This window comes from Colletotrichum graminicola (assembly GCF_000149035.1).
Source record: "Colletotrichum graminicola M1.001 genomic scaffold supercont1.11, whole genome shotgun sequence".
NCBI classification, from domain to species: Eukaryota; Fungi; Ascomycota; class Sordariomycetes; order Glomerellales; family Glomerellaceae; genus Colletotrichum; species Colletotrichum graminicola.
The window spans coordinates 652987-679216 of record NW_007361015.1 but is presented as its reverse complement, the minus strand read 5'-3'; the positions used below and the strand labels follow the sequence as shown (position 1 = coordinate 679216).

Here is a 26230-nt window from a genome sequence, read left to right as displayed (position 1 = left end):
GATGCGGAGTAGGCCCGTGTAACCATACGGACGGGAGTATAGATGCGATTGGTTTGGGGTTGGTTGGGATTGACTCGCGACCTTGACGGAGGTGGGGTTGGAGAACGGAGCGCACTCACGGAATGTTGGCGAAGGGGGCGGTGACACGGCGGGCAGCGGTCAACTTCGAGGGTCGCCATGGGCCATGGCGTAATCTCAGGGTCTTCCTGTACAGTACTGAGTACCTAGATAGGTACCTAGGTATTCGTATAAGGGATCTGACCGTTTTCACAGGCAATCGCGCTAGCGTCAAATACATACCTAGTATAGAACATCAGCCAATTACCACCACCTGATGTCTCGCAAAAGCATCCACCCTTAAGGGTCAGCCGGTGCAAATGACCTCACAGCCAAGCCGCTCTCCCACCTGCTCCGAGTAAACCACCCCCTTCACAATGTTTGTCTGGTGGAGCATGTCCTCGTCTTTACCGCGCGTGCCCCAGTGCATAGCCCAATGAGGGTGGGGAAGACGGTCGTTTGGGAAAGTGGATGGCCGACTAGAACTATCTCGACGCGACTTGTCGCACTTTCCAGACAAATGAACCCGACCGGTTAGGTTATCACCGTATCAGGCCCGCTTGATGCTCTTGATAGCTTCTTCTTCTTCTTCTCTTCTTCTTTTTTTCTTTCCTCACGAGTCTCTTTTTTCTCACACTCTATCTCCCCCTCATCACATTTTCTTGGCTGCTGTGCATACTTACCGATTGTTAGTAACGCCAAGGAATATGTCTCGCCTACGATAGTCAGCCGCCTTACGCTTCGTCGCATCTGACAACAAACCCTCCTTATCGTGATCAGCCTCCCGCCTCGCCCAATATTAGACTTGTGCTCGTGGCTGTCAGCGACCTTGGAACTGGCAGCATAGGAGCCAACATCAGTTCACGTGCCAAGCCTCGATACACTTCGATCCGGCCAGCTTATCCTACCACCCCCTATTGTGCCCCCGAAAAGAGGTTCCTTGGCAGACAAACTACTACTACTACCAGGCTCTGCTTTCGACTAAGCACAGTGCCATTTTGTCTTATGTTCCCACGTGGTGCGGCCTTCTTTACTGTCCAACTTACGCCAACCTCACCTCATCCGGTCGCTAAAAGCTGCTCGAGCCCAGAAATTCAGTATTCGAAACTATCTCTAGAACTCTAACGGTTGAGCCGCGTTCCCAAGCTTTGCCATGGCCGATCATCCCGACGATGACGGTCCTTCGGGGCCACCCTCGCCCTTGAGCACGAGAAGGCCAAGATTCGGTTCTCGGAGGGGCTCCGTAGAGGTGCCGGATGAGCGTTCGCCTTTACTCTTGGGACGGGCAAGGATACGGCGCCACCAATCCGGCACAGAGAGTCCCAAGCATCTTAAACCAGGCCTGTCGAGAAACCACAGCGTCGCCGGTACGTTGTCTTAAACGCCCTCCTGCCCAGGGCTGTACCGAGAATTCGCAGAAGCTAACACAAATCCCGACCCAGGAAGCATTCGAAGCCTACATCATAGCCGTAACCCGTCTCTCGGACAACGTCTCTACAATTCCATCGAACATCACGATTCAATGGACGAGTCGAAGCATTCAATACAGCCTGATGAGCGTGTATGGTATGACCAGTTCACGTCTACTGACTGGGTCCATGACAACATCGTCGATGCTCATCGGGCGAAGGCCCTGAGGATGCGCAAAGACCTCCGGGGGAGGATAAATGCCGTCTTTGATGCCTCTCAAGGTTGGATCCTGAGTGCTGTGTGCGGGTTCGTCGTTGCCCTTGTCGCCTACGTCGTGAACTTGTCCGAAGCCACCGTTTTCGACTACAAGTACGGCTACTGCGCACGCGGGTGGCTTATTAGCGAAAAGGTATGATATCTTGCACATGATATTGGGCCTTGCTAACCGGTTCTAGAATTGCTGTCCTAAACAAGGTCCCTGTGCGGATTGGCGGACTTGGTCCGAGGTCTTGCGATTCTGGCCCTTTGGCGATGTCGGGACCGAGTTTACCATTTCCATGACGGGATGCGTCGTCTTTTCCTGTCTCGCCTGTGCCATGACCTTGACAACCAAGACCGTGGTACCCTCGGCTTATCGAATGACTACCTTTGATGAAAATCTCGCGGCGGAAATTGCACCCTACACGGATGAACCAAGAGGTGACGAGACCTTGCCCTCCCCAGAAGTTTGTGAAGCGATTGAAGCCGCCGTGCCGCCTCCGATGGTGTACTACTCTGCTGCCGGAAGCGGTGTCGCTGAAGTTCGTGTCATCCTCAGCGGTTTCGTCCTGCACGGCTTCCTGGGTGTAAAGACGCTGGTTGTCAAATCGGCTGCACTCATTCTGGCTGTGGCGTCTGGCCTCAGTCTCGGGAAGGAGGGACCTTATGTCCACATCGCCACCTGTATCGGCAATATCGCCTGTCGACTTTTCGAGAAATACGACAAGAATGACGCCAAAAGGCGTGAAGTACTGTCAGCAGCTGCCGCTGCGGGAGTGGCCGTCGCCTTTGGTGCTCCTCTGGGAGGCGTTCTCTTCGGCCTCGAAGAGGTCTCGTACTTCTTTCCTGCAAAGACGCTCTTCCGCACATTTTTCTGCTGCATCGTAGCTGCGTTGTCCCTCAAGTTTCTCAACCCCTACGGCACGCACAAAATCGTCATGTTCCAGGTTAAATATGTGGCCGACTGGCACTACTTCGAGCTCGTATTCTACATTGTACTTGGAGTGTTGGGCGGTGCTGCAGGTGCGCTGTTCATCAAAGCATCTAAGCACTGGGCCAAATCGTTCCGGAAGATTGGCGTCATCAAGAAATACCCAATGGTGGAGGTCATGCTGGTTGCTATCGCCACCTCAGTGATGGGTTACTGGAACGTACACACCAAACAGCCCGTGGCGAAACTGATGCTCAACCTCGCGGCCCCTTGTCACGACGACTCCGACCGCGAGGACTACGGCCTGTGCCCAACCACTACGGACGACATTCCGCCTGTTCTCATCAGCCTCTTCACTGCTTTTCTCATCAAGGGATTCTTGACCATCATCACGTTTGGCATCGTAAGTAATTCGGCTCTGTCGACTTATCAGACTCTAACCTGGCCATAGAAAGTTCCAGCGGGTATCTACGTCCCATCCATGGTGGTGGGTGGCCTCATGGGCAGACTGGTTGGCCATTTCGTCCAGTACACGGTCCTGTTGTATCCGGGATTCGGGTTGTGGGGTGCTTGTGCGTCGAAAGAGGCCGGATCATGCATCCAACCTGGCGTGTATGGTCTTATTGCCGCCGGTTCAACGATGTGTGGCGTGACTCGACTCTCGGTAACTCTTGCTGTTATTCTGTTTGAGCTCACCGGCAGCCTGGACTACGTACTGCCCTTCTCCCTAGCAATTCTGGTGGCAAAGTGGACTGCAGACGCCATTGAACCAAACAGCATCTACGTAAGTGGAAGATGCTTGTCACTGTTGGGGAACAGCACTAATTCCTTACCAGGACCTGTTGACGAACATGAATTCGTACCCATTCCTCGACAACAAGCACAAGCCCATCTTCACCTCAGACCTGGCCGACATCGTTCCTCGTGTCCGTCGAGAAAGGATCATCGACATCAGCGCCTCTCCTGCAATATGTGCAACCACCCTTCGCCAGAAGCTCCTGACGCTACACAGAGCGGGAGAGATTGACGGAGGCCTGCCCGTTATCCGAGACGGTATCCTCGTCGGCATGATCCCGGCCCCCGATCTAGAGTACGCTTTAGACAACCTGGACGATGAAGCCTCGAGCATGTGTCTGATGGCTCCTGTCACAACCATCGAAGACTCCGATGATGATTCGGAGGTAGACAAGACCGATTTCACCCCGTATATCGATCCGGTAAGTAGCAACGATAGGAGTGGTATGATGTCACGGCTAATGACATGTAAACAGGCTCCTGTGGCACTGGACATTAGGTCGCCCATGGACCTCGTATATGAGTGCTTTGTCAAGCTCGGTCTGCGCTTTGTGTGCGTCCTGAAAAACGGACGATACGCCGGAATGGTATGTCTGACAGGCGAACCTTGGCAAGAAGAGGAGACTGACAGTGTGCAGGTACACAAAAAGACCTTCGTGAAGTACATGCGGGAGCTCGAGGAGATGCAAGGTCACTGATTTTCGACCAATATTTTGAGGGGGCTGGCTGCCTTGATTGAGCCTTGGCGCAGGTGAAGTACTCTTCGCGTTCGATATTCCACATCATGCTAGCATTTTCGTCTCGGGCAAGACTGCTAGAGCAGCAGGAGAAATTGTCTATTTTTTGTTTCTTGTTCGATTGCGTCCGCTTCCAATATTTGCGGTACGGCATACATGGTTATGGCGTTCGTTCGGTTGGCATACCGGGGCGGATCATTCATTGACCCAATCTGCATAGCATTGTTGCTTTATTTTCTTTTGGATTTCCTTTCGCGGCGGGATCACTGTAGGATACGTAGGACAGGCCATATTGTCTTTGCATCTACGCCGTTTGTGTAGCCAGAATAGTACGGCGTTACAGTTGGTACGAAAGCACAACGGCGAGTCGAATACTATAAACCGCAGAGTGGAAATATGAAATCATTGTGCTCTGTCGTCCTGACCAATGCATCACGAACTACCGTTTGTCGTGCTTGTGTATCGAAGAAGTTTGCTCGCCGTTGATGCACCACAATGTACGGGTTACATTGATTGGTGTTTCTTGCAGTCAGCATACCTACTACTAAAGGCCTGCTCCAACGGGCTGGAAGAAGACAGCCACGAATTGACTGGCCAAGAGCTCGCGCGGGAAGTCGGTTCCAAGGCGAGTGAGGGGAACAGAAGAAAACAGCAACTGATCGCGCGTCGGAATGTATCCCGTGGACCCCGCTGTCCACTTATAGGTTCACAAGGCGGTGGACGTTGGTGACGGAGCAAGTCTGTGGACCAAAAAGCAGTAGTGTTACGACCGGCAACGTTTCCCGGTCCCGGTCTCCGGTCCGTCATCGGCCTTCCAGGGTTCACTAATGGGAACACCAATTGGATACTTTGCGGGGCTAGTCCCCGCGGTCGGTGGGGTTTCCCACGAAAGGATATCTCTCCTTATCATTGACCGTCTGCATCGTGCCACCGAGGGGTTTCCCGGATCCGATCTGAGATTGCGGTGAAGATTAAGCTCATGCTTCTCGACGATAGGTACATACAGCACAGGACTCGGAAGCCGCCATGCCATCCGTACACGACATTTATTATGTCCGAGCTCTGATAAAGGTGAGGCGTAATGGGGGACAGGCTGCTCCACCAATAATGGAAGCTGTATCTATCTGCACGTCTGCAAAGGTGAACCAGTGTCCAGCGGATTCTCAGACACAAGACGTCTTTTCCCGGCCATTTTATTGATTCTCAATCGATCTTCTTTCCAATTTAACGCCGTTCATATGCGCTGCGACGACCAACAGTGGACAAGAATAATGCCCTAGGTAAAGGGTGAGGCAGTGGCGGCGTAAACAGCGTAAACCATGACCTCCATCTAGAACAGCACGCCGGTGTCCAAGCAGCATGTCGACTGTGTCACTCACTAGTTTTGTGTTGTGAGGTCAGGTCCCCGGCTTTCCTTGCGGGTCCCCGCATTTTCACACAATTCTGGCACGTAATCTTGGCACGTCTCCCTGTCCATCATTGGAGGGGGAGGAGGGGCAGACCGGGCGTAAACTGCTACTACGCACATTAGTTCCATCTCGAGCAAGTACGGACCCAAGACTTGCTTCACACTGCCGGCGCGCGCCGGCCAGTCTGATCATTGGGATGTACCGTCGGCTTGACTCAACGCCAGACCGGGGGAGAGGGAGGGGGAGGACCAAAGCTCAAACCAGGTACTAAGCGTGTGCAATGCACGCTATGGTGTGTACTTGAAGCAATGCCTTTGGCTAGCTATCGCGCCTCCACCGGGCAACGGCATAGTGACGAGGAGGTAGATAAGCCGTGGCCACCCGCCGTCTATAAACTTGCCCCTCCCCCCACGCAGCGACTCATACCACGAAACGCCCCTCCTTCTCTACATCCCTCCTCTCGCTTCTTTTCTTGCAATTGACCGATTGATACCCCCTCTCCTGCTGGTCGATCTTGTACCCTCCGATATCGCAACGCTTCTACTGCATATAGCCCACGATACCCCAACGAACGAACGAGAGAGAGAGACAGTGTGGGTGAAAGACATCCGGGTTGTCGGGAGCTTGCCTAGCTGAGAGGAGAGCGAGTGGGAGAAAGAGACGCACGTATACACAACCCCACAGAAGCAACAATGGTCTTCACCAGAGCCTCCGCCGCAATGGCGCGCCCTGCCATCCGAGCGGCTAGGTCTTCGGCCGCCGCCTTCCCGCGCCGGTCGCTCTGCGCCTCCGTCCCACGCATGGCTGCCGCGAGCCTCTTCCCCGGCGAGCCCTCCGGCCCGTCGGTCAAGACCGAAATTCCGGGCCCGGCCTCCAAGAAGCACACCGAGGACCTGCACAAGGTGTTCGACACGCGGAGCTTGAACATGCTCACGGACTACAAGAAGAGCAAGGGCAACTACATCGTCGACGCCGATGGTAACGTCCTGCTTGACGTGTGAGTGGACTTCCAAAAAGCCCCCGCCCTTCCTCTTACGAAAGGACGATGAGAAGAGAGACACTGACACCGAGCCCCCCACCTCCAAACAGTTACGCCCAGATCGCCTCCATCCCTCTGGGATACAACAACCCCGTCCTGGCCAAGGTGGCCCAGACCCCCGAGATGGTTAACGCCATAATCAACCGGCCCGCGCTCGGCAACTTCCCGCCCGAGGACTGGGCCGAGACCCTCCGCTCCGGCATCCTCAAGGTGGCGCCCAAGGGCCTCGACCAGGTCTTCACGGCCATGGCTGGCTCCGACGCCAACGAGACGGCCTACAAGGCCGCCTTCATGTGGCGCCGCCAGCAGGAGCGCGGCGGCTACGACGTCGACTTCACCCCCGAGGAGACGTCGTCCGCCATGGACAACAAGTCTCCCGGAGCGTCCGACCTGTCCATCCTCTCCTTCCGCACCGGCTTCCACGGCCGTCTCTTCGGTTCCCTGTCCACCACCCGCTCCAAGCCCATCCACAAGCTCGACATCCCCGCCTTCGACTGGCCCCAGGCCACCTTCCCCCTCCTCAAGTACCCTCTCGAGGAGCACGTCGAGGAGAACGCCGCCGCCGAGCAGGCCGCCCTCGACGAGGTCGAGCACCTCATCAAGACCTACCACGTGCCCCCCGCCGCCGTCATCGTCGAGCCCATCCAGTCCGAGGGCGGCGACAACCACGCCTCGCCCGCCTTCTTCCGCGGCCTCCGCGAGGTCACCAAGCGCCACAACGTCCTCCTCATCGTCGACGAGGTCCAGACCGGCGTCGGCGCCACCGGCCGCTTCTGGGCCCACGACCACTGGGACCTTCCCACGCCCCCCGACATGGTCACCTTCTCCAAGAAGGCCCAGACCGCCGGCTACTACTTTGGCAACCCCGAGCTTCGCCCCAACAAGCCCTACCGCCAGTTCAACACCTGGATGGGCGACCCGGCCCGCGCCATCCTCTTCCGCGCCATCATCGACGAGATCGACCGCCTCGGCCTCGTCGAGCACACGGCCCGCGTCGGCGACTACCTCTTCTCCAAGCTCGAGGGCCTCGCCGCCAAGTACCCGGACCAGTTCGACAACCTGCGCGGCAAGGGCCAGGGCACCTTCATCGCCTTTGACAACCCGCGCCGCGACGAGTTCCTCAAGCGCGCCAAGGGCCTCGGCATCAACATCGGTGGCTCCGGCGAGCGCGCCGTCCGCCTTCGGCCCATGCTCATCTTCCAGGAGCACCACGCCGACATTCTGATCGAGGCCCTCGAGAAGATTGCCAAGTCGTGGTAGATGGAGAGCCGGTGCAAGGGGTAAAAAATAAAATAAAAAGTTTGAAGAAGAAAAATTCCTGAGCCGTGCAGGCTTGGGTCTCTCGTTTTTCTTCGTTTTCGTCTCGTTTCTGCTGCGTCGTTTCTGTTTTTTCTACTTTTCGAAGCATCATTCATGAAGGGGGTTTGCTGTCTGGTTCATGGTCTAGCGTATAGGACTGGTGTCCAAAATCACAAGGGACAAAGAACGTATTGCGTTCAAAAAAACAAAAAAAAAAAAACCCCAATACATAATCCCGAATGGTTTTTGCTACACAGACTAAAGGTGTACGCGTGTTGCAACAGTTCCACTGACATGACAGTAGCCTAAGCGTGTTCGTACTTCTAGTATCGTTTAAGTGTATTTGGTGTGTCATACAGCTCGACCTACGTACATCTATAGTACGTCTTTGCACGGGCAAAAACAGATTCTAGCCATGCTGAACTGTGCCACGTTTGATGAAAATGGTAGGCTTACAGCGCCACGGAATCTAGTATACACGTGCTCGTAGCAGGCATGCGTCGTTTGTTGTAGGTACACAGGGAAGTCTGGCCCCCCATGTCTTGGGCTAGTTAAGCCACACACGCTCGTACATTCAACAACCCCTCCCCCAGGTGCGGAGAGGTATACCGTTTTATAGGTGGTAGTCGTAAACAGTTTCTCGCCGCCTCGTGGACGGCTCCGTCTTCTATCTCGCCAACCCCTCCTGTTGTAGATGACTGATGTGTGGGATGGCCTTTTGCTTTTGCGCATCAGGTAGCTGTTCGCCCTCCTTGTAGGGATCGCGAGGTACCTCGTCAGACGGTCGGCGTGAGGTTTGGCTGGGCGTCGATCGCGCTGAATACGACTTGGGTTGTTCTTCTGTCAAAAAAGTACTCTAAGCAGCGGTCAGATAGATGTCGATGTGGGCTCGTGAACACAGACACCTACTGATTGTGTTTTTTCGGATAACCTTGGGCGGCCGCGCTTCCGCCTTGCTGGCTCATTCTGTCCCTCCGTAGCTGGGCCGGGTGACAGGCTATAAGCGGGGCTTTCTGCCGGCGTCGTCGGGCTTTCTGCCACCAGAGACCGAGGTGCCGGTGCTGGTGCGAGGGGAGTCAGGTGTTGTGGCAGCAAGGGCCGAAGCTGCCTGGCCTTATCTGCTCGCGATGGCCGGCCTCTTTTACGAGGTGGGAACGATGCTGGCTGTTGCTGGCTAGAACTCGATGATCCGTTGGAACCCCCGGTGCTCTCCATGCCGGTGGGCCGTGGTTGTATATTAGCAAGCTGTGGGTTATGTGGCTGCGAAGGCGCCGCCAAAACGGAAGGCACAGACATCGACGGATACGGTGCCAGATTTTGCGTCGCAGAGGCCAAAGACGGTAACTGTGTTGGCGGTTCCATCGTGGGACCTGCAGCTAAGCGTTTTGAAGGCTGTTCGAGGAGATCGGTCATGGATTTTCGCTTCAGGTCTGGTATCCTCATGGGCCCCTGGAGTATTTGCCCCGTGACGGCCAAGCACTGTTCCATGGTGCGGCCTGACCCTCCAGTATTAGTACAACAGGGCACCAGGTGGAAGTGATGCTGGAAGCGCAACATACCACTAGGTAACTGCATCTTAAGCCAATCCGGTTCGACCTTGTGTGTTTTGAGAAACCCTGCTAGAAGGCCAACATCCAGGTTGCTGGTCTTGATGGCTTCGGCGAGGATGAATCTCTGCGATGGAGCTGTGCATCAGCATGGAAACCTCACAAGCAGTCCATGATGGCTGACCTTTTCCTCCTCCGTGAAAGAGTAAGCCATCGTGAGAAGAAGGAGAGCTGAAAGCTATGTGAACAAGTGTCATGGAGTATTGAAGAGAAACGTGTTTATCCAAAGAGGCAGCAGGGTAGGCATTTGCGATGGAGCTTCGGCAAACGAGTGTCTCGGCGCTGTCAGAAGGTTAACGAGCGGCAGATGTGCCGTTGAAATGGAAGTGAGCCTCCAAGGTACGGTTAAGAGAACGAGCGAGAGATATTGACGGAGCCGGCACCGTCAACCGAATAAGCCGTGCAATGCAGTCGAGCTTTCACTCTACCAGGCAGACAAACGCGACGGGAGCAGGCAATGAATGCTCGTCGCAAAGACCGATAACAACAGCACCCAGGAAGTTTCGGTTTGCTACGCCACGAAAAGAACGTTGATGAATGTGCCTTTAAGGCTAACAACTAGTTACGGCGCAGGTGCGTCTAGAGAAGAAAGGTAACCAGGCCGGCGCAAGCGCGCGTTCTCGACTTGAAGTCACCGTAAGCAAGACGTCGTACCACGACGCCGTCGAGGAGAAGTTGAACAAGGCGCGAGGAGGGGGGGTAACACAGCCTAGACAGGCTGTGTGGGAGGAGGTGGTGGTGGAGGCTTCGATTGTTTCGTTTGCTTCCGGGGACATGGACCACTTCGCGACTGACCACGGGAGGCCCTGCACGGCGCGCACTCGGGGACTTGCTTGCGTGACTGGGGTCGGGGGTGGCAGGCTAGAGGAGGCGTGTTTTTGCGCGTGAGTGATAGAGAGACACACCGGGGGACCAAGCAGATTTGCCGAGTCGTTAATTTCGCGTTAGACCTGTCTAGGAGAGCCTTTCCAGGGTACTGGTTCAGTCAAGATTTGGGACGGGTGTCTTTGGACGATTACTCGCAGCAAGGGCGGAACGTCCTATGGTTTTTCGAATGTGTTCTGTTTGATTAGAGTCAGGCGACAGGGGAGGCGAATATGGGTTGTCCTAAAATCCGTGGATACGAGAGAGAGGGAGGCGATTCTGTCAGTCGAGATTGCCAGTAGGCCTCCCTTGGCGCTAGTTCGCGTTGTGCTGGGCGGGACTTATGAAGGACGTGTGTACTGGATAAATAAGCCACAATCCCAACAGCGCCGTTGAACTTATTGGAGTGCTCTGGTTAATGTAGACTCGCAACGTCCGAGCGATGGTGGTGGCTGGGAAATGCACGCAGATCGAAAGACCGACAGCGATGACTGACAGCGACGGCGCGCGCGTTGCGGCTCATCAGGGCAGGATACGAAATGGGCAACGACGAGATCGCGAAAACAGGAGGCTGCCTGCGCAGCGAAGTTGAGGGGCGAGATAGATCAGCAAGACCGAATAGGAGCCAGAGCCGGAGCAAGCCTCTCGGGAAGGATGCCAAAAGTCGCCCTCGTCGTCGACAGACCTGGTTTTGTGCTGAGTCACTGACAAACTGATAATGACACTACGGCACTGCCAATCCGGGCATAAGTCGATGTAAGGCAAGGCAGGGAAAAAGAGGTAGGGACTGTCGGTGTTGGTGGGATGGGATGGGATGGGATGGTTTGGTGGGTGGGATGGAAGGATGCTGTCATAACCTGCTGTGCACATCCAAGCCCAGAGCAGACTTCTGGCCCAGCGACGGGTCAACTAGACAACAACGAAACGGCGAGCATGTGGTGTGGGAGCGACGGAGAGGAGAGCGTGTGGTCGGCGCCGTAGTGGTTATCAGTGTCGGCCGTGGCTTTTGAGCGTCCATGCCAGAATGCCGCGTCGTTTTTTCAAAGCCGCCGCTTTCGCTAGTGCCGTTGCTGGTTGTTGAAGTCCGAGGTTTCTTGCATACGGTATTTCTCTCGCCTCGCTCCTCGCCATAGTACGAACAATCTGTACCCTCTATGCGGCAAGCTCTCTCTCAAACCCCTCCCCTCCCTCCTTCTCTCGTCTAACCCGGCAGTGGCTTTGTCTCACGCGCCTCCCGCGTCTCTTATTCCGTCGTCGGTTTTTTGCTTTTTTTTCTCGGCAACCAACCGCATCTCCTGTCCATTTGCAATGCGTATGTCTCACCAGTCCCTAAAAGGGGACGAGAAGCCTTTTGGTTGGCTGACATCCACATCCCGGGGCCTCTTCCGTTCGCATCCGAGGTCGAAGATGGGGCCTGACTCTCGTAACTGTTTTCCTGTTTGACCCTCACTGGAGGTGGCCAACAATCATATCACATATGACTGCATACGCGGGCTGCGTCTCTCTGACTCTGCAATCAATATGCAATCGACAGAGGATATATCCCTGTCTCCCGCCCGTCCTGCACACACGCTTCTGTGCAGCACGGTCCCTCCGCCACACTGCTAGTGGCTCCGGAACTGGGCTGAGAAGAGCCATACGCAGCCCGTTTGTGCAGAATGTACGGAGTAGTGTGCAGCAAATGCAGATGCAGATGCAGTGCTATCCCCAAAGGCAAAGGGGTTGCGTCCAGTGGCCAATCCGATGGATCGACATGTTCCGCCTGACTATCCGTAGTCTTGCCGCCATTCGCAGGATGTCATTGTCGTGGAGCTTGCCGAAAGCATGATGCTCCCTCCCTAACCTTAGACAATGAGAGACGCAATATGATGAATGAGAGAATACCGCTAGGAAATGTCAGCACTAGCTAACAATTGTTGTCATGGAGGAATGATTGGAAGGAAGCTCTGGTGGAAGCCGAACGAGAGATGGACTGGGCTGTGTAGCAGCACACACACACACGCACTCTCTCACTCTCTCTCTCTCTCTCTCTCTCTCTCTCTCTCTCTCTCTCTCTCTCTCTCTCTCTCTCTCTCTCTCTCTCTCTCTCTCTCTCTCTCTCTCTTTCTTTCTCTATGCACTCTTCGCCTGCACTTGCATTCGCGCAGCTGTAAAAACCAGCCAGCAAACACTTGATTGCCTGAGCTCTTTTGGTGGAGGTGGTGGTGCTTGCTCGTGTTGCGCGCGAAGCGACCCCTCCCCTCCCCCGCCAACTTTGGCGGATGCTCCGTCAGCAGGTACACCTCTGTTTCCCACCTCCCTGCATTTCCCTCCCTCCTTCTGCTGAGTCGGCCGCCGTCCTATTCTGTCGTTCAAAATGCGCCTGTTGCAACAATTTTGGACGCTATTTCAGACGACGACGACGACAAAAACAGAAAAGAAAAATGATCGACGTACGACCGAATAAGAATATAAGGGCATTTCAGGGCCCGCGACGAAATCGCGGCCTGTCGTCTTCATTGGCTGCGGCCCAGCAAAACCCAGTCCTCTGGCGACTAGAGCAGGAAACCATTCGATGCCCTCCTCACCAATCATCGATCAAGACCAGCATACGAGCCAGCACGGGGCACGGGTTCGTCACCTTGCCCGCTTGTCAGAGGTGAGTGGCCCAAAATGTGACCCGAAGGAGAGAAGAGCGAAGCAATGAGGCTGAAGAACCGGGACCCCATTGTTGCACACTGACGACAGACGGATTCCGGTATTGATCGATCAACAGGTCGATGCTGTTTTCCAAGGCGACTGCGTTCGTCCACCGCCTCTTTATACTCTGTACACAAGTTGGCCACCTCATCCGGCTTCAGCAACGTCCTTGCTGCACAATGAGCTGGCAGCCTCCCACTGGGAGGGACCCACCCATGTACGACCCGTCCATGCAAATGGCTCTCCGCCATTTCCATATTCTCTGATGCCAGCAGTCGCCGACGGCAGACACATCATCTGTCGTAGCTAAAGCGGCCATGCTGCCTCAGTCCGGTACGGCCACTGTATACCGGCCTCTCGATCGGAACGCTCATCAGCTCCCGCGTGGTCGGGTTTGCTGCCGCCTGCGTCATGCTGCTTCAAATCCTTAGGCTCTTCAATTCAAGCTGGTCAGCCCCCCCGTGCTTGCCAGTACGCAGGGGAGACCGATTAACTATCGAGTCCTTCCTGGAAATATCATGCAGATGAATTAATTAGGTGGGCGCAAGGTGTTGCTGAAGACAGTCGATAAGCTCAGTGCCTCGATTGCCAGCTATGAACTAACCCTAGGCTGTGCCTACCTGGAGAGAAATAACGGTTCGGACTTGCAGATTTAGAGACACCAGACTGCACCGTCTTGCTGGAGGCTCCAGTGACATGGGATCTCCAGGTTCAAGACTCTATCGCTGAGGGTTATCTCCGTACCTGTGAGCTTTGCGAGGTGGATCGGCTCTAGCACGTTTATTGGGCGGATCTCCCGCATGCTATTTTTCTTGGGGACGGGAAGCTACGATCCGGTAGGTCAGATAATCCGTAGCAAGCCATCTTACAGGCAGACTGGCTGGCTGGCTCCGCTGCCATTGAATTTGCGGTTGGCAGCAGCCCCCTCAACCACCACAGGGGAAGTGGCTAATTTTGGCCCAAGCGCGACTGGATGGGCTGAGAGTGAGTGCTGTGGTAGGAAACTGCTGCTACGAGATTATCCTCCGCCAGGCCTCCCATCTTTGCGGCTTCGCCCTGAACTCGCCGTTTTTTCTTTCTTTCTTTCTTTCTTTCTTTCTTTCTTCTCTTCTTCAGTCCTTCGGTTGTCAGCGCATTCTGGTCCAGTGACTGGCACCAGCAAAAGACCGCAATTGCCCAATTGAAATCCGACTTGCTGTGCCCCGTTCTTGCGACAACCTGCAATGCCATAAGCCTTTGGCTCGGACTACTAACCCGGTCTTCCAACGCGCCGTCGCCTCTCGCATCTCGCTCCCCCATTTCCTCCTTCACCCTCCTATTTTCTTCTTCCTTCTCCACCCAACACCACAGCCACAGACACATGTGCACCGGCCTGCCGACTTGCCAACCTCTCTCGGCTTCTACACTCGACTTTCCCTGAGCCTTTGCTCCACCTCAGCGCCCCGGACGATACGAACTGCGAGACCGAACCGCATCCCTCGTCTTGCGCACCCGCCCTGTCGAGGGTTTCCGTAGCTACTTGATGGAGGATGAAGCGCTAGCAATGGCGAAGATGGAGGAGGTCAAGATTGAAGAAGGTGGCGTGCCGAACGGTGTCAAGGTGGGACGGGACGCAAGCAAAACTCCGTCGCAGAGCAAGAGCAACGAGGGCTCTCGCACCACTAGCCTGTCACCCGGCGACGACACAACCAACGGCGATGGCATTTCGACGCCAGGAGGCACGCAGCGACCGAAGCTGTCTCGCAAGGCACCGCAAAAACCCATCAAGCGCGAGGCGCCCCTCTTCCACGACCTGCCCGATGTCACCGCGCAGTCCTGTACCACATTCCAGGTAATACCTGATTGCCTGTACGGATCCAAGCATATGGGTTCGACCGACAATGACGCTCTCGATTGCGATTGCCGTTCTGAGTGGCGTAAGTCTTCCCGCCCTGCCTTCGTGCCCTTCTGCGGTATCACCGTGAACCGCCCCGTACTGAAGTCTTGAGTATCTACAGACGATGGGGAAAATCTGTCCTGCGGTGAGGATTCCGACTGCATCAACAGAGCGACCAAGATGGAGTGCGTGGCGGGCGCTGGAAATTGTGGCGATGGCTGCCAAAATCAGAGATTTCAGCGCAAGCAGTACGCCAATGTTTCAGTCATCAAAACCGAAAAGAAGGGCTTCGGCCTCCGCGCCAACGTCGATTTGCAAGCTAACGACTTCATTTTCGAGTACATTGGCGAGGTCATCAACGAGCCGACTTTCCGACGGCGAATGGTGCAATACGACGACGAGGGTATCAAGCACTTCTACTTCATGTCGCTGACCAAGCACGAGTTCGTCGATGCGACGAAGAAGGGCAATCTGGGGCGCTTCTGCAACCACTCGTGCAATCCCAATTGCTATGTCGACAAATGGGTCGTGGGGGAAAAATTGCGCATGGGCATTTTCTCCTCACGCTTAATCAAGGCCGGTGAGGAGTTGGTTTTCAACTACAATGTTGACCGTTATGGAGCCGACCCCCAGCCCTGCTACTGTGGCGAGCCGAACTGCACTGGATTTATTGGTGGCAAAACCCAGACCGAGCGGGCGACCAAGCTGCCACTTACCACTGTGGAGGCCCTCGGCATCGACGACGGCGACAGCTGGGACATTGCAGTCGCCAAGAAGCCGCGCAAGAAGAAGCCCGAGGAGGACGACGAGGAGTACGTCAACAGCGTGCAGGCTAGAAGCCTCGACGATGATGGTGCTCGCAAGGTCATGGCGACGTTGATGCAGTGCAAGGAGAAGTGGATTGCAGTCAAGCTGCTGGAGCGCATTCAGCAGTGTCGGGACGAGCGGGTGATCCACTCTGTCATGCGCATGCACGCCTACCAGATCCTCAAGACCACGCTCAACACCTTCATCGACGACCATAACGTCGTCCTCCAGGTTCTCGACATCCTCGACAAATTTCCGCGACTGACGCGAAACAAGATCGAGGGCTCTAAAATCGAGACCACTATCGACGGACTCACCCAATCAGAGCACGAAGAGGTCAGCGCAAAGTCCAAGAGGCTGCTGGACGAATGGTCCAAGTTGGAGCTCGGCTATCGCATTGGGAAGCGGAAGTTTGACCCCAACGCCCCTGCCACAAACTCCTTTCAAGAGCGACGCAACATGGGCCGCGATGAGGATGTTACCGCCAAATCGACCCCGGATCCCCTGCAGAATGTTGAGATACCCAAGGGTCCCCGAAGCAACATCCCGCAGCGGAACACCCATTTCTTCAACGGCCCTCCCCGCCAAAGAAGGCATCAGAACTTTAACAATCATAGCGCTCTGCCGGCAGGATGGTTCACGGCGACGGATCAGCGTGGAAACACCTACTTTTATAGCAAGAACGGGGTCACAACCTGGCAACGTCCCACGAAGCCCGCAGACGCACAGAAGTCGACACCAAAGGCGTTGCAGGAGCAGCTGCTGCTCAAGAACATCATCGACCAGGTCACTAAGGGGCAGACCCCGAGGCCTTCGGCCTCGCAGACGCCTCAGCGAGCAGAGACGCCCGTGCAGGAGAGCAAGCAGGAAAAGTGGCGCTCTCTAAGTACCGACAAACAGATGAAGATTTATGAGAACACAGTACGTGATGCACGTTATAGAGGTACACGGACAATTGCTAATCTCTGGAGTAGCTTTTCCCTCACGTAAAGTACGTGATCGACAAGTATAGACACAAGCTTCCCAAGGATGATCTCAAGCGGTTGGGCAAGGATGTCTGCAAGAAGCTCGTCTCGTCAGATTACAAAGGCAAACGCGTGCAGGACCCGACAATACCACTCGACCAGAAACAAGCCAGGAAGGTCAAGACCTACGTTAAGGATTTCCTAGACAAAGCCATTGTGAAGTTCAAGCACTTTGAGCAGGAGAAGGCAAAAGCGAGTCCTGAGGGCCAGGCAGATAAGCCGGGAAATGCCAACCAAGCCAGTAATGGCCTTGGGACGGATACTGGCGGTGCTGCCACGCCAGTTGATGCCGCTGACGACGTAATGCTGTCAGATATAGAAGATGCTGGCTCGACGGGAAGTCCCGAGCGAAAGCGCAAACGTGGAGAGGAGGAGGCAGTAGAGTCCCTGGACCTAACTCCCTCGGATGAACCATTGGTGAAGCGGCTGCGAGAAGACGATGTGGAGGATGGTGCAACGCCGCCACCTCCCCCGCCACCCCCTCCTGCCGACATGGAATCTACAGCTACTCCTGAGGAGCCAATGACGGAGGAGCAAAGAGCTCTCAGGGAGCAAGAGGAAGCTCTCATAAGAGAGAACGAGGAATCTGAGAGGCTGGAAGAAGAGGCCGAGCTTACCAAGACTAAGGACATTGGAAGCATGCCTCAGGGAAGGCTTGACGCGCCCCTTAACGATCATAACCGAATCAACGGGGGCGTGATTGTGGCTGGCGATGGAGACCCTGTTGACGAGTCGGTATTCCCGAACACAAGCAACAAGACAGCTCGGCAACAAGAGGTCCTTGGTCACTAGCTATGGGCTAGGACACAGGGGGCATGACCAACTGGCTGACACCCACGGTGTGTTAACAGAGAGAGTTGTGGGTGGGTCAATGGGTGGTGGCTGAGAACAAGTGAGCAAGCAGTCCTCGGCATTGTACATATAAGCAGGCATATTGCATTTTCTGGAAGGGAACCAACAGGCCCCCCCTCAAGCACCTGGTTGTTTGTTTTGTCACGATTATAATGTGTATATATCGGTCATGGAAATGGTCATGGTCTAGTGAGGCCGTACCCATTTATTTGCGAAGCTCGTTTTCTTTTTTTCTTTTTTGCTTTCTGTCTCTTTGATCTGGGCCTAGGCTAGCGCGGCAGGCGGCAAGCAGCACGGGCCCAAGCCTGGGGCACTGAGGGATGTGTGTGTGTGTTTTGGGGGGGGATGGACAGTGGGACTTGGTGGCATTGCAAAGCATGGGTCTCTTTTATCTTCACGCCTCAAAGAGGGCACGTTGAACAGGCAGGGCACGGGGCAGCAAAAAGGCATATGTGACAAGAGCATGGACTTCCTCCCCCGCTGCATTTTCCCTGTCAGGTGATCCCTTTTGAAAGGGAGAAACCACGGGGGAGAGACAGACAGACGAGAAAAGAAAGAGGGGGGGAGGGGGAGCAAGTCCACTGTATGTGGTCGAATGGTATCAATAGCATTTTCAATGGCATTGCGAAATGTAACATGGTCGCTTGGTATAAACCTGAGACCCTCAAGGGTCTGGCGCAGATGCAATGGAACAGTACCGACGCGAGTTGATCCCTCTCTATTTGTGTGACCGTTGCAAAGTAGTTGCGGTGAAAGCTGCCCTCCCGTTTCTCGTTGTTGTGCCCCCTATTCCATTGTTATCCTTTTCTGAAAGACCGACCGATTCCGTGACTAACGCCGTGCTACCAAATGCCCGAAGTAGACTGACTGCCTTTGTAGGAAGGGGTACATCTGATACTAGATGGATGTCTTGTTGTATGGCCCTCTTTTCCCTATTGTCCCCTCTTTACTTTTCGATATCTCTCCCAACAGATATTGGCAGCACCTGATTGCCCCCCTCCCCCCTTTTCTTTTATATTTTGTTTAGTCGTCAAAGCCCTCGTCGACCTCGGACTCCTCCTCGCTGCTGCTCTCGTCCCCGCCGCGCTTCCTCTTCTTCTTGCCGGGGACCTCCTCGGGCGCCTCGTCCTTGCGCATGAAGACGTAGCTCCGCGCCGGCCTCTCCTCGCCCTTCCAGGCCGCACCACTCGCCTCGCCCGTCTTCTTCTCCCTCACCACGCCCAGAGTCCGGGCGTGCTTGTACCCGGGGTAAGCCTTGGGGTGAAACTTGAAGCTCTGGAGGGACTGCAGCCCCGCGTGGCGGCCGAGGTCCTTGATGTTCCACAGTGTGTACGGGTCCCCCTCAAAGAGGGTGACGACGATGGTGCCGCCGGGGGCGAGGGAGGGGATCGCCGATTTGAAGAACGCGACGAGGAGCTCCTGGTTGTAGCGGACCTGACGGTTGCGGTCGGTAGACTTGCCGCCGACGTGTGGGAAGTTGAAGAGGATGCGCTTGAAGATGCCTTGCTTGGAGGGCGCCGCCATATGGAAGCCGCGGTGGTTGGGCGCGGACTTGCGGGTGAAGGGCTTCATCGTGCGTGCGTCGACGTTGTAGAGGATCTTGTTGTTATTGGCGACGGGGGGTTTGTACTTTTCGTCGTCGTCTTCGTCTAATTCTTCCTTTTCGTCGGCAGCGGTGTCGTCCGCTCCTTCTCCTTCGTCTTCTGCATCGTTGCCTCCGTCCTCTGTGGGTCTCGAATCCGCTAATTTTGACGGGCTGGCGCCGTTGATCAGCGCAATGTTCTCGGCGGCATGCGGGTATTTTTCCAGCAGCTCGCGTTCGTTCTTCTCGAGGACTGTGGCCGTCACGTTGCGGCAGCCGTGGTGAGCGGCGAGGCTGGCGGCGAAGCTGAGGTCGCCCTCGCCGATGAGGAGAATGGAGTCTTCGGGCGCGAATGGGATGACGGGCTCCTGGTTCTGGTGGTACTGCTGCTGTTGCTTCTTCTTCTTGGCGTCGCTATCGGCGGCGTGCACACTCTGGCTGTTTTTCTTCTTGCTGTTCTGGGCCGGGACTCCGGGGCCGTTCTTCCTCTTGCCCGAATCGACGAAGTGGTTTTTGTGGCTGACGCTGCCGAGCTTGCGCTTTTTGGCCATTGTGGGGTGGGCGGGTGAAGCTTTTCGGTGCTTGGAGAGGGTCGAGATCCGGGCCGTGTCTTCGTCGGGGCAGTTCCGATTGGGGTCCCGAGTTCAATGTCCGGCAGCAGCACGCGTGGTGGTCGCGGTGCAAGGTGGGATGTGTAGTCGGTGGTCGGTGATGGTGTTGCTACCCGTGTCGGCGCCGGGGTGTGCGAGTAATACCCCACGGTTGCTTGTTTGTACCTTGACCGAGAACTTTTTTTTTTCTGCCGTTCTTCCTTTTTGGCTTTGCGACCCTGTCCGCCCGGCGGTGAACTAGCATGGCGCGAGCGCCCCGGCGGCTCGGGAATTGACGAGATTCAGCCGTGGTCCCCCGTGGCCCGTATGTCCGCGTTGCTTTGCCCGGTGTGCGTGTGACTTTTACAGTGGTCCAGGTGCTGCGTCACAGCATGTCTACCAGCGTCCCCTTTCGCTGGCCCTGTTGGAAACCGACCCCTGGAACGGGAGTGGGATTGGGCGACACCGGGTTATGGAGAACCGCAGGGGGTGGAAGGGGAGGGAAAGGATGGGGCGGCGGGAAGGTATCTGGTACATGCGGTGCTCTGAGGCGAACGTGGTGCTGTTCAGGGACTCGCCGACTTTGCACCCCGGGCGTGCGGCGTCAGTGGACACTCGGATTTGCAGGGAGGCAGAGACTTTCGGAGCCCATCCAAGAATACGGTGAGATATCTGAAGGACACGCTGCAGGCTTTGTACTGGGCAGCCAGCCAGACCGCCGCCGTGTGATGGATTGATTCCATTGCTTATTCGGATCATGTGGTAATGTTGGTGGTTGTTCGTCCCTTCTTTCTTAGCGTTGCCGTTAAGCAAGTGGACCGAACTTGGTTGAGGCTTGTCTGGCACGCATGTAACCTTGAGCAGCTTCGCATTTAACCAGGCGCAAGGGAGATGAGCATGCCAGGAGTCTCGTCGTACAAAATGTGTTGCCGCAGCAAGCCCGCAGGAACTCATTGTCGGAAACCAGCGGACGTCGGTCCATGTCCAAGATGGTCGTCTTGCTGAGGTCTGCCTATTACCTACGTAATGTGATTCCATTTGCTCATTGAGCAGGGCACATGGCCAGCCACACACGTACAACACCAACATGCATCTCGCTGGGTCCTGGAGGAAGAAGAACTTGGCCCGGCTGGGGCTCGGGATCTGGCTAGAAGAGGCCCACCCGGACGGGTCCAAGACCTGTAAAAGTCGCACCGTCCGACTCGCCCGGACAAGCTGCGTACACTGCTTGAAGAAAAATGTCTGCTTCCGTTATCCAGAAGTTCTACTTGCTGAAGTACGAATGAAACGCCGATAGAATAAAAAGGAGCCAGGATACAGAATACCGGTGGAGAACAACCACTGTCGTAGGCTGGACGTGGTAGCACAGCCGATTACTATTATTGCCTGGATCAACGGCCGACGTCTCGAGATGTAAACCCCCGGCCTATCCCAATGCGACAGGCGTGGCAACTTGGCTATTGGAGGAAGGAGCACAGGCTGCTGCCGGGTGGCTTTCGTCACGTCAGGGGGCTCTGGGTGGCCACGGGAGACGGGCATCGGGAGTTGGGACAAATCAAGATAGCGGTGCGGAACGATGCCTGGACGCTTTAGGAGCTGCCGGCTGTGCTAGGCACCGAATGATCTTTAGGTGACATCCTACAATCGGATCTCGGGCATCGTGTAAAGTGCAAAAGTGCAGCATTGCTTCGGCGTCCGTCATACACGTCTTGATCGAAACCAGTCGGTGGCATCAGGGCAGTGGGCAAGAAAACATCACTCAGGAACGGTACGGAATACGGGCATCCAAGACTGCGAACCACACACACAAGCAACTCAGGCATGCTCGCGTGTTGGCCTGCCAGGTCGCAAATCCCCCTTTGAGGACCTGAGCGGCCCAGCTCGCTGGCGACTGAAGGAGAGGGCTTACACTGAGAGGGTGTGCGCGTGGCAGTCGCCTGCCAGATGACAAAACCTACAAGTACTCGGTACTTCCCACCTGCTTTGGTCCGACAGGGGTAGAAGACTATTTCCGGTTGTCGGATTATCCAGCCCTCCGGGCGAATGAAAGCGCGGCAAATCGAGCCTACTCCTACCAGATTGGTGTAAGTGTCTGCAGGACAGTGCTGGGCTGGGCCTTGCCTTCTGCCTCGCTGTAGCAGGGTGGTCACGTCTGCTCCTGCCTCTGCTGTCGCTCCGCCTGGTATTATTTGCTTGCAAAAGGCAGGAAAGGGAAAAAAGCGAAGCAATCTTTTGTTGCACGCCGCAATTCAACACCGCATTCGCGCCACTCGACATTGACAGCCGTCTCTGCGGACGGACTTCATCTTTACCCTGATCCCAATTCTTCTCGCTCAAGCCCGTCTCTCATCGAGAAATCCTGGGCCGTTGCGAGAGACCAGGCGGCTGGCTGCTTTTTCTTAGCCCACACCATTACCGTCCCCGTCAATCCACACCACACACCTCACTCACCCTCGTCCTGTTCTCCGAACAGCCAACAACGAACTTCTACAGCCCAAAAGCTTCCGCCTGGCTTGGACCAGTCGCGTTTGATTCCTCCTCTCTTGAGATCGACTGAATCACACCCGGGCGGCTCGTCACGCAATTCTCTTTTTCCTCAAGCCGCGTGCTGAACTCATCTCACGTTACCCCCGTCTCATTACACCCATACCCGCTCACACTTTTGCCTCCACCCATCTCCGCCCCCCTCTCCTCTTCACGTCTCTTTCATGAACGGCCATCGCCATCATGTCAGACGTTGAGACACCGGAGCAGTCTGCTTCGACTCCAACGCCCCAGCTCACGCCCAAGGCCAAAGGCAGGGGCAGAGGCCGGGGCAGAAAAGCCGCCGCTCCCAAAAAGGAGCCACCAAAGCCCGCGGCCGCCGCCGGAACAGGTCGACGCGGCCGATTCAAGCAGTTCGCCGACGACAAAGTCCAGGCCAACTATGAACGCCAGCGCGAGCTCAAGGCTACTTATGCGGCTCTCGCCAATGTTGTGAAGCCTGCCCTTCAGGACTTGGCCTCCCGAACCGTCAAGAAACTCACCAGGAATGAGGCATACCACATGCTGGTGCCGGAGTTTGCGGTTGTCAGCGAACACGTCGACTTGCGCCTCGACAGACAACTCGCCCTCTCGGAGAACAAGCTGGCGATTGCTGCCAAGATGACCTTCAAGGCCAAGCACATCCAGCTTGACGCTGTGCGCGACATCTACAAGGTACGTGACACCCCGACTGACACGTTGTGTTTTTCTCGCTCCACTGGTCATCCGCTGACTGGCGGTGATCCGCGGCATTAGAATGGATTTGAAGACCTAGAAAACGAGTTTTTGGACGCGCAACTTCATCGCCTCGACATTCTAGAATACCTCCACGATCACGGCTTGCCCGTTGATGTAAGTTTTGTTTTTTTCTTTCTTTTTCCCCATTCTTCTCCTATATCTCGCTTATTCACACTGGCCTCAGCTCGTCGACGGCGGCTGGAATTACAAGCAAATCTCCGACAAGGAAGCCAGCGAATTCGGCATTTACGAAGTCTATGTCGATGGCAAACTTGTTCCCTACCCTCAACTCGTCGAGGGAACTGAAGCCAATGCACTCAGACAGGCTGCTTGGGCCGAGCCTCAACCGGCCAAGGACAGTCTTGCACCACCCACCTCAACCGCTGCTGCAACGCGGACCAAGCGCAAAGCAAAGGACCAACCAGATGGTCAGCCTGCTTCCAAGAGATCTTCTGGTGATGTCGCGCCTGTTCGTCACATCGCGGGTATTATGTCGGCTCAACAGGCTCCAATTGAGGACGAGTCAAACGAGAGCACGCCAGTTCCCGAGGGCCCGGTGACCGCTGACCAGAGAGAACCGGCCTTGCCAGCAAAAGCGTCCGAGCCGGACGAGTACGGGTGCCGACAGGTCAACCGCCCTACTGCCAAAAACGGCGCTAGTATCGCCAACCGTCTCATTGTTCCCCCGTCATTTCAGTTCGATGATGACGAGATTGGATACCGCGATTCGACCAACTCCCCTAGGCACGGAGCCACTCTCGCAAAGCGTGGCAAGTATCTCGGCAAGCCCAACTCGAACACCTGGCACTACGATCCCCTGCTTGCTCGTTGGGACGCTCGGGAAATCGAGGAAGACGACTATGACAAGGAACTTGTGGAGAGATTTGCTGTTCATCCGCGCTACGGCTACTTCCTTCCCAGTAGCAAGAACGACGCCGAGCCTCCAAAGCCGGAAGCAAACCCAATGCACCCGACCGTGTTCCTGACGCCTTCTGGCAAGACCATCCATGCGTCTCGTGTCGTACCTGCAGCAAAGGTCGAGATTGCCTTGGCCGACAAGCCCCATCAAGACAAAATGGCCGCCGTTCTCTCATCGGTATGTGGCAAGGACGACATCTCGCCGGATGACATCGAAGGTCCCGAGCTCAAGGCCCTGAAGGACATCCAGGCCGAGTATGCCGAGCAGAGACTTATTGCCGAGTCTATCAAGGAGTCGGAGCCTGAAAGCGTTGAAGACACGCCTGCCACTTCACCTCTGCCAATCAATGATTCCGCCTTGAACATAGCGGGCATGGAGGAGCTCCTCGTTGCCGCCGAAGCTGTTGAAGCCGAGAACAGGGAGATTAAGCCGGTCGAAGAGACGCCTGCGTTTCTTCCCGCTCCGACTCCCGCGAGACCTGCTACCCGTGCCTACGACGCAATTCGAGATATCTTTGGAGCTAGTGATTCGCCCGCTCCAGAACCTCCTGCTCCTGCCATGGCCCCCGACCCTCTCGACACCACTGCACTCGCCATCCTCGCCGACGCGTCTACCGCCACTCACACCACTCAGCCCGCCGACGTCGTTATGGCCGACGCGCATGTTCGCCACCCCATCCCACTCGACGGACATCGTCACGGCAACATCGAGCCCGGCTACTCTATCCAGCCTATGCCAGCTGAGTCTCTTACCTCAGGCGCACCTCCTAACGACGGTATAAGCTGGGTCGAGCCCCGTATCGCATCTCCGGGAGCCGACAGCCGGATACACCCATCCATCGAGACTGGCCTGATGCGGGATCACCACTCGAACCAACTACCCCCCGCACGTCCAGTTGAGATGTCGCAAATGCGATCTTCCATCGATGCTTCGAACGATACGCGCCGACACTCGATGTACCACGAGCACAGTGGCCCCTCAGCCTACAATGACCAGCACCTACCTCCTCCTCATCCACAGCAACACTATATGGCGGCGGACCCCATGATTGATCCCCGCCTCTACTCTGCGCCGATGGAGGCCCAGGCCGGACATCATGAGTATCACCAGCAAACCTACAACCAGGCTCATCAGGTATATCAACTGCCGGGAATGTCCATGCCAGGAGGTCCGATGGCACAAGGCCCTCCGCAACTTCAGCAGTCCGGCTCTACCTCCCGGATGCCGTTTACGAACCCCTCTCAGGACAGAAGCTCGCCGCTTCCCCCGTTGCGGCCGTCGCGAGGGCGCAAAAGCGCCCCTGCCGCATCGGAGCAGTCCATGTCTATGGAGCACCAGCAGCAGCAACAACCGCCTTCGTACATGAACAGCAACAGTGGCTCTTTCTATCCTCCCGGTCCGCCGAGACCTTACCACAATGGCTACTCCCAGGAGCAGCCTGGCATGCCGCCTATGATGAGCCAATATCCTCCTTACCCCGGCTCGCAGCCTCCAGTGCCACCCCCTCAGCAGCAACAGCAACAGTCGTACGGGCCACCAGGCATGTCGCCTACCTACTCCTCCATCGCGCCTGTACAGAGCTCCCCCACCCTTCAGTTCGTCCAGCAGCAGCCTGGGGAGCCTTCGAGAAGCCGGGCGGGAAGCGGCTCATCCACACCGAGCGCCCCGGGCAACAGCAAATACCCCAAGCTGGCACCTGCTCCCCTGCCCGCTCACAGAGTTGGCTGGCCACAGGGCCCCGAGCTGAGGACTGTCCAGTATGATTACAAGGAGAACATTAAAGACTATTCACCCACCGAGCCCCCTCCGCGTCGCGGCCCCGTCCAGATCCGGGGATGGAATATCAACAACAATAGAATCCAACGTCAGAAGACGGAAGAGAATGGCGACGAGCGTCGCGGTTCCCGCTAGGAACAGGACCAGGTCCGCAAGAAGCCGGACTCGACGTCCGAAATGAAGGGTCTCAAGAAGACTACCAAGAAAAATACTGCCAAGACGGCGGCCGCTAAGAAGGCAGCTCCTAGGAAGTTCGCCTCCAATAAGCGCGACTGCAAGGGCGCCTCGCTAAAGATTTGAGCATCAGTGGAGAGCGAGTCAGGAAAAGCGAAAAGAACATGTACTATATTACCTTATCACTTTGGACTTTGGTTTATACCTCTGGGGACGAATTACCCCCATGATACCGAGGTGGAGGAAAGCAAGGCAGAGAGGGAGCTCGGGCCGAAAAGCCGTC

At 55.9% G+C, this 26230-nt stretch overlaps 6 protein-coding genes across 6 annotated transcripts; 4 read left to right on the top strand and 2 right to left on the bottom strand.

Moving 5' to 3' along the window:
• Positions 1–1210: 1210 nt before the first annotated feature.
• GLRG_03728 (voltage gated chloride channel) lies at positions 1211–4149 on the top strand (the record flags this gene model as incomplete). Its single annotated transcript, XM_008094413.1, has 7 exons — positions 1211–1424; positions 1500–1876; positions 1923–3059; positions 3108–3440; positions 3493–3873; positions 3928–4038; positions 4090–4149. The coding sequence occupies 7 exons, from the start codon at positions 1211–1213 to the stop codon at positions 4147–4149; spliced, it is 2613 nt and encodes an 870-aa protein (XP_008092604.1).
• Positions 4150–6289: 2140 nt separating this feature from the next.
• Positions 6290–7896, top strand: GLRG_03727 (4-aminobutyrate aminotransferase; the record flags this gene model as incomplete). Its single annotated transcript, XM_008094412.1, has 2 exons — positions 6290–6594; positions 6687–7896. The coding sequence occupies 2 exons, from the start codon at positions 6290–6292 to the stop codon at positions 7894–7896; spliced, it is 1515 nt and encodes a 504-aa protein (XP_008092603.1).
• Positions 7897–8932: 1036 nt separating this feature from the next.
• On the bottom strand, positions 8933–9696 carry GLRG_03726 (uncharacterized protein; the record flags this gene model as incomplete). Its single annotated transcript, XM_008094411.1, has 4 exons — positions 8933–8996; positions 9242–9431; positions 9495–9609; positions 9667–9696. The coding sequence occupies 4 exons, from the start codon at positions 9694–9696 to the stop codon at positions 8933–8935; spliced, it is 399 nt and encodes a 132-aa protein (XP_008092602.1).
• A 4932-nt stretch (positions 9697–14628) lies between these two features.
• Positions 14629–17585, top strand: GLRG_03725 (SET domain-containing protein; the record flags this gene model as incomplete). The annotated part of the gene is made up of 3 exons (XM_008094410.1): positions 14629–15001; positions 15083–16689; positions 16743–17585. The coding sequence occupies 3 exons, from the start codon at positions 14629–14631 to the stop codon at positions 17583–17585; spliced, it is 2823 nt and encodes a 940-aa protein (XP_008092601.1).
• A 1083-nt stretch (positions 17586–18668) lies between these two features.
• Positions 18669–19778, bottom strand: GLRG_03724 (uncharacterized protein; the record flags this gene model as incomplete). Its single annotated transcript, XM_008094409.1, has 1 exon — positions 18669–19778. One exon carries the CDS (start codon positions 19776–19778, stop codon positions 18669–18671), a length of 1110 nt encoding a protein of 369 aa, XP_008092600.1.
• A 2766-nt stretch (positions 19779–22544) lies between these two features.
• On the top strand, positions 22545–25908 carry GLRG_03723 (uncharacterized protein; the record flags this gene model as incomplete). Its single annotated transcript, XM_008094408.1, has 3 exons — positions 22545–23015; positions 23097–23192; positions 23263–25908. 3 exons carry the CDS (start codon positions 22545–22547, stop codon positions 25906–25908), a joined length of 3213 nt encoding a protein of 1070 aa, XP_008092599.1.
• Between the last annotated feature and the right edge of the window lie 322 nt (positions 25909–26230).